The sequence below is a fragment of the Nothoprocta perdicaria genome, unplaced genomic scaffold (genome assembly GCF_003342845.1).
Source record: "Nothoprocta perdicaria isolate Ctin4 unplaced genomic scaffold, notPer1 scaffold_66, whole genome shotgun sequence".
Lineage (NCBI taxonomy): Eukaryota > Metazoa > Chordata > Aves > Tinamiformes > Tinamidae > Nothoprocta > Nothoprocta perdicaria.
The window spans coordinates 2,941,866-2,948,918 of NW_020455932.1; the positions used below are offsets into that span (position 1 = coordinate 2,941,866).

Below are 7,053 nucleotides of genomic sequence, written 5' to 3' on the forward strand. Positions count from 1 at the left end.
TTAAATATCTTACAGAAAAATGAACCTGAATAAAGAGCATGGAAAGCGCCGCGCCGCTGAAGCACCGAGGCAGGGCCCGCGCCGCCTCCGCCGGCACCGAGAGGGGACGTGTCCTCGCGCCGCCCCGGCCTGGCTCTGCCCGCGGGCGCGGAGGGGCCCCGGCGCACGGGGACACAGCGGGGGAGCGGGGGCAGCAGCAGGTCCCCGTGGGTGCCGGGACACCCCGAGGAGGGCGCGGGGTGAGCGCGGCGGGCGGCACTAGGAGGGCCCATGCGCCCCGCGCGCCCCCCAGGCACGACGGGGCCCCTGCGGGCAGCCCCCACGGAGATCCCTAGCGCGTTGCAGTGCAAGTTCGCGGAGACGCAAGGCACCACTGCGAGGGGAGCGGGTCTGTACAGGGGAGCCCACGGGGCTCGTGGGGGGCTGCGGCCCGGCCCCCGCCTCGTGGCGGAGCGTGCAAAGTGAGGGCAGGGGCCGTGCGGGCGCGAAGCGAGCGTGGGGACGGGGCGCCGGCCGCCCTCCGGCCCTGCCGCCGGCACCTCGTTCCCCGCACGCCGGGCTGTCCCGGCCGCGAGGAGCTACKCACTGGGGCTATGTACAAAGAGGGGCCGGTCGGCGGCCGCGTGCAGGTCCGTGCAGTCCAAAGAGCCCCCACCGAGGCGGGGTGGTGGGAAGGGGGATGTGGGCAGGGAGATGGGGTCCACGGGACGTGGGGGCCCCGGGAGAGCCAGCTCCCAGGGATCGGGCTTGCAGGCACAGGAYGGGAAGCAACGAAAGGGGCCCTGGCAGAGCAGGCAGGATGGGGGCTCCGGCTCCTTGGGAGCGCCCCGGGGAGCCAGCCCCGGGGCGGGGGGCAGGCRGGAGGAGGTGCTCGTCTTGGGCGCCGCGCTCCCCGTGCGGCTTTAGAGGGGACAGGGGTGCAGCGCTCTGTCAGGGACCTCRGGGTGCGTGGGCAGGCCGCTCTCGCCCCGCCGGTACGTCTCCCAGAAGGCCCGTTCGAGCTGGTCCAGCTGCGAGCTCAGCGGCAGGTGGATCTCCAGGTGCATGCGCAGCGTCTCCAGCCACTGCTCCAGCTTGCTGAAGGACGGCCTAGCCGGGAGAAGGAGAGAGGGCAGCTCCTTGCGAGCTCCAATTAGCACCCGGCCAGTCCCACCCTTCCCGCGTGTGCCCCAACGTCCGTATCCCGTTCCCTGCCCCGTTGGTGGCCCCAGCACGAGCCCGTGGTGCAGTGGGGTGAGGCCCTGAGGGCCCAAGTGCTCACCGCTTCTCAGGGTCCAGGTCACAGCAGCACACAGCGACGGGGAAGAAGCTGGGGGGACAGGCAGGGGGGCAATAGCGGTCCAGGAACCCCCTCACGTTGAGGCCAAAGTCCGTAGTGCGGGGCAGGTAGTCGGGGTCAGCGCTGACTCGGCCGATGATCTGGGGGACAGCGGGAGTGAGGAGGAGGCAGAGCCCCGTAACAGCATCACCGAAGGCCGCAGAGCAGGGCCACCGGCGGTACTTGCCTCGCACAGCACGATCCCGAAGGAGAAGATGTCCACCTTCTCGTCGTAGCTGCGGCCTGCAGGGAGGGATGGCTGGGGTGGTGCTGCACACCCGGTGCCTGCCCCACCACGTCTCCTGCCCCAGCGCAGCTCCCGGCCAGCCCCACGCCCCGGGCTGCAGGGCCTCACGGCCACACTCACCGTTGATCATCTCGGGGGCCATCCAGTAGGGGTTGCCCACCACCGTGTAGCGCTTCTTCCTGTCTGGCTTCTTCAAGTTCTTGAGATGCTCGGGTTGGTTCTTCTCATCCACCATGAGCCGGGCGAGGCCGAAGTCGGCCACAACCACGCTCTTGTTCTGGGCAGGACACAGAGAGAGGAGGTGAGGGCTGAGGTGAACGCAGCGGGACCCTCGCACAGGCCGAGGGTGGTGCCGTTGGCGGCAGCTCTGCTCCGCTGCCCGCAGCAGCAGGACCTACCTCCCGCACGAGGCAGTTGTGAGAGTTGAGGTCGCGGTGGATGATGTTCATGGAATGGAGGTAGGCCTGAGGGGAAGGATGTGCTCAGCGTAGGGCGACAGCACCCAAACCAGCCCCAGTGGCACCCATGCCCGGTGCTCACCATCCACACGCAGCAGCACCCAGTGCATCACCCAGCACTTTGCACATCACTCCGGCGCCCAGCACACACGTACCCAACAGCACTGAAAACACCCACAAACTGTGCCCAGCCCCAGGGCACCCAACYCTGACACGGGCGCCCAGCAGCGCCCACCCCACCGCACACATCCCATGCAGCGCACCCATCCCGTGCACACACAGACCCACCTTGCCATCGTGCCAGCCACTGCCAGCATGTCCGCACCGCAGCACCCACCCAACCTGCACGTGTGTGTCCCCACGCRTGCATGCAGCCTGCCCGAGTGCCACCCACCATGCCAGCTGCGATGTCCTTGGCGAAGCTGACCCGCTGGCTCCACGGGTAGTGGCTGTCCTGCAGGCAGAAGTGGGCAGCATTAGCCAAGCAAGAGCAAAGAGGTGCCACTCTGCACAGCCCCGGGGTTCCCAGGTCCTTGTCACAGGCTGCCTGGTGCCCTCAGCCCCCAGACTCAGAGCTGGRCCATTGGGAAGGGTTTGGAGAGCAGCTCCAAGGCTTTCTCCAGCCCCACTCTCACCATGCTCTTGATGAGGCCCCGCAAGGTGCCACCCTTGATGTACTCCGTGATGAAGTTGAGCCTCTTCTCCTTGTACAGCACCCCGATGAACTTCAGCACATTAGGGTGCTCCAAGCAACGCATCACCTTCACCTGTGAGACCACAGCATGCACCAGGACATCAGGGCTCACCAGAGTTGGGCTCACAGAGGCCACTTAAACCCACACAAGAGGTTGATCACACTCAGCTTAAGCAGGCAAATCTATTTTTTATCCTGCCCTGGTCCCATCTTGCCTTCTAACTCCCTCCTCTCATTGCCCCTTGTTCCACTGCGCCAGAGCCCTCCCTGTGCTATCCGATTTCCCTTCCCCATGCAGGTCTCCGGCAGTGGGATCGGGTCTCCTCTTCACCTTCCCCCAACGTGCTGACTCAGGGGGGGTCCTGGAGCCTCTCACTGCCCAGCACGTCCTTGCCTTGGCGCCGCGGGCACTTTGCTGCGTGAGCACCGGGAGCTCACGTTGCTGCGGGCCACCCAACGCCACCTGCTCCTGTGAAACCAGCTGCTCTGCTTGTCCCTGACCCCGCTGCTCAACATGGGGCTGCCCAGCAGCACCAACGTGCTGTGCCCGGCACCCACTGAGCACCCACTGCGCCTCCAGGAGCCCCCCTTTCCCCACAGCAAGACCCATCACTTGTCCCCCCAGCCCAGGGCAACCAGCCTTATGAAGGAAGCAGGACACTCACCTCCTTGAGGAAGGTCCTTTGCGTCTCCTCGTCAAAGCGGATCAGTTCCTTCATGACCATCACCTCGCCCGTCTCCCGGTGTGTCACCTAGCAGAGAGGGCAGGCACTGACCAACTGGCTCCCCAGTGTCACCCTTGTCCCCATGGAAGCAGCACTAGGGATACACCAGGCCTGGGAAATGCTACCCCATATCCTCCTGCTGCAGGTCTGCCCAGGGAGCCAAGACTCACACGCAAGCGGCTGCAAGGAGAAGGGCAGAGGTTTTCTACGTGATAGGAGGTCCTAGGTGGCTTTCTAGGTGATAGGAGGTCTAAGGTCCTGCAGGAGGTGCAGGATGAAGGTTCTCCTTGTGATCAGGGATAACAAGGAAGGAGGAAGACGGTGATGACCCTCCCTGTCCCTGCTGTAGCCAGGCTGGAGGCAGGCGGGCCAGAGACCCACCTTGATGGCTTGTCCGAAGCAGCCCTTCCCCAGCACCTCGCCGTGGATCAGATCCGAGGGGCGGAAGATGCGGTGGGTGCGGGAGACCACACGGAGCGACTCGGAGCGGCTGATGTCCTTGCGCTGGGAGGCTGGCGAGCCCACGGAGCTGGAGGCGGGAGACTTGTCCGTGCTGCAGCTCCTCCTGCGGGGAAGAGGGCGAAGGCTCCGGTGGGCGCCGGGAGCAGGGCCGGGCAGGGAGCCGGGTGCGCAGGAGGCGCTGGCCTTACATGACGGCGCGCTGGCGCATGGCGCCCGCCTCGGCGCAGGGCGTGCGGGCCGGGGAGCGCAGCGGGCTGTGCAGGTCGGAGAGCGGGCTGCGCTCCAGGGCCGACTCGCGCGCCAGCGGCTCGTGYGGGTCATGCTCGATGGTCAGCTGGAGCAGGCGGCTGGTCTCCTGGATCAGCAGGTCAATCTAGGGGCAGAAATGGCGTTGGGGGCAGCTCCCCGAGGACCTGGGGTCAGCCCAGCACAGCCGGGGCGCCCGGGGGCAGCGGTACCTCATCCAGGGGCACGTGCCCGATGGGTGTGCCGTTGATCTCCAGGATACGGTCTCCCACATGGATGGAGTTCTTCATGTCAGGGCTGATGCAGTCTGGGTCAACTCTGCAAGGGCAACAGGMGAGGGCTGGGGTCCATCCCACGGCTCTGACCCCGTGCGTGGGAGCCAGCCCGGGAGCCGGGGTCACGCTGGGGCTGTGCACACACCAGCCCGCTGCACGCCAGCCACTTGGGCAACTAGGACACCGTGGCAAACAGGGACATGCTGGCAAGTCACCCACGAGTCATGAGGACACACAAGCATGACGGCCATTAGTCACCCTGGAAGACAGGACATGCGGGCACAGCACCCACAAATCCATCACAAGGAAAAGAGGAGGATGTGCCAGGCTGACATCCTCAGGCCACCCCTTCAGCAACGCTGGCACGTTCCCCACAAGCCACCCCAACAGATGGGGACAGCCTCATGCCCCCACACCTGGAAAAGCTCTGGGGGGTTGATCCTGCAAGCAGGAGGGCAAGGGCCCCTCAGGATCCCCTCGCCCATGGGTGCCGATCGCAAGACGGGAGGCAGCAGTGAGCGCCCCAGGGGAACGTACTCTCGGACGCGGACAGTGTGCGAGTGCTCGGAGCCGCAGCCCTGCGCGCTGCAGTGCTGGTCGATGGACACGGAGAAGCCTCGCTTCCCATCGGAGCAGGCGGGGATGGAGACGAGCGTGACGGTGTGCGGGATGCGGGAGCCCGGCGAGTCCGGCAGGATCTGCTCGATGACCGGCGTCACCACCATCTGGTAATAGCAGTGCCCGCTGCGGGGCCAGGAGGGGCTGGGCGAGCGGGCCAGGACACGCAGCGGGGCGCGGAGCATCCCACGGGAAGCGCGCCCTGCCCTCCGCCGCACCCCGGAGTGGAYCCCACCTACCAGTAGAGCTTGGAGCGCTCCACGAGCGCGTAGGTGTCCCCGTCGCCGATGAACGCGTGGCAGTTGAGGCAGCTGAAGCACTCGGGGTGGTACTTCTGCTCCCCGGCCACCTGTGGGAAGAATCATGGAATCCTTAAGGTTGGAAGGGACCTCTAGAGATCATTAGTCCAACCCCCCTGTACATGCAGGGTCATCTAGAGCACAGGGCACAGGCCGCATCCAAATGGGTTTTGAGGATCTCCAGAGAAGGAGACTCCGCAACCTCCCTGGGCAGCCTGTGCCAGGGCTCTGTCACCCTCAACGTCAAGAACATTTTTCTTGACGATGACAAAGACACCACAGGCGCCACGGGGCTCCCTCAGGGATGACCCCAAGCACCTATGAACCCGGCGCTGGAGGCAACGATGACGCGAGAGCACCCACGGCAGCACCCACAGCACCCRCGGGCACCAGCCCTGGTGTCTCCATGCCCGGCGCAGGGAGCACCTTGTCCAGGACTGGGATCCCAGGGCAGCCGGGGGATGGAACRGGAGGGCAGGGCGGGTTGGGCCGTGGCAGGGGATGCGCTCGGCGTCTCCGAGGCTTCGAGCCTCCTGTGCCGGGGCACCGCAGACGAAGGGGAAGGGAAACAGAGGCCGCAAAACCCCCAGGCGGCTCCTGCAGACGTGCAGGGGAGGAGGGGAAGGAAGCAGCAGCAGTGGCRGGGACAGACCCGCCAGCGCCCCAGGACGCGCCGGTCGCCCCAACAGCAGCCCAGAGCCCCTACCTGCGCCCCGCGCCCCGCTGTGCCCCTGCGCGGCCCCTTTGCCGCGAGCGCGGCCGGGAGTCAGCGGCGCCGGGCGGCCTCGCCGCCGCCCACCCAGCCGCCCGCGCGCTCACCATGACGAGCCCCTTGGTGATGTGCTCGGAGCAGCCGTGGCAGAGCTCGCCGAAGCGAGCCCAGTAGTCCTTCTTGCAGTAGAGGCGCCCATCCTTCTCGTAGTACTGGTGGGACAGGGAGGCCCCGCACTCGCAGCACCTGCGGTGGAGACGGCGCTGGCCATGGGTGCACGGGCACCGCAGGGCTGGGCAGCGCCTGGCACACGGGGGGACCACCGGGAGGGGGCAACTCGCACCCAGAGGGACACTCGGGCCTGGCACAGAACCACAGAGTGGCTGAGGTTGGAAGGGACCTCTAGGGATCACCCAGTGCAGCCCCTGCTCCAGCAGGGACACCCAGAGCACGGGGCACCCAGTCGCATCCAGGTGGGTTTGGGAGATCCCCAGAGCAGGAGCCTCCGCAGCCTCCCTGGGCAGCCTGGGCCAGGGCTCGGGCATCTCCACAGTGGTTCTTCCTCACATGGAGATGGAGCTGCCTGGGCTTCAACTTGTCCCCACTGCCCCTTGTCCTGTCACTGGCCCCACCGAGAAGAGCTTGGCCCCCTTCTCGTCACATCCTCCCTGGTGGTCACCCGAGGATGAGGAGCCCCACGCGTGACCCTCCGCAGCCCCACGGAGCCCGTCTGCGGGCCTGGAGGGGCCGGGCAGGGCCCAGACAGCAGCCCTGAGTCACGGCGCCCGCCCCCACGCCCCCGCGGGGCTCGTGGCCCCTATTTATAGCCAGCCGCGGCTTTAGCAACACGCGGCCCCCGCACCCCAGCGCGGAACGGGGGGGCGGCCCCACGTCACGGGCAGGATGGGGGGCGAACGCGCAGGGCGTGGGCCCAAGGAGGGGGGGCAGGGGCTGTGCAGTGTGGGGTGACACGGGGGGGCAGGCAGGGGGGGTGGGACC

General features: G+C 67.1%; 1 protein-coding gene across 1 annotated transcript in view; it reads right to left on the bottom strand.

The window, feature by feature from the left end:
* Positions 1-815: 815 nt before the first annotated feature.
* The window catches only part of LIMK1 (LIM domain kinase 1), a 9,543-nt gene continuing 3,305 nt past the window's right edge, over positions 816-7,053 (bottom strand). Inside the window, exons 2-15 of the mRNA XM_026050154.1 lie at positions 6,162-6,300; positions 5,283-5,392; positions 4,963-5,169; positions 4,363-4,468; positions 4,093-4,277; positions 3,824-4,007; positions 3,383-3,469; positions 2,659-2,790; positions 2,418-2,477; positions 1,964-2,029; positions 1,686-1,842; positions 1,506-1,561; positions 1,262-1,419; positions 816-1,089 (exon numbers count right to left, since the gene is read on the bottom strand). Coding sequence (XP_025905939.1) covers positions 903-1,089; positions 1,262-1,419; positions 1,506-1,561; positions 1,686-1,842; positions 1,964-2,029; positions 2,418-2,477; positions 2,659-2,790; positions 3,383-3,469; positions 3,824-4,007; positions 4,093-4,277; positions 4,363-4,468; positions 4,963-5,169; positions 5,283-5,392; positions 6,162-6,300 — 1,834 coding nt within the window. The 3' untranslated portion in view covers positions 816-902. The remainder of the gene's footprint in view (positions 1,090-1,261; positions 1,420-1,505; positions 1,562-1,685; positions 1,843-1,963; positions 2,030-2,417; positions 2,478-2,658; positions 2,791-3,382; positions 3,470-3,823; positions 4,008-4,092; positions 4,278-4,362; positions 4,469-4,962; positions 5,170-5,282; positions 5,393-6,161; positions 6,301-7,053) is intronic.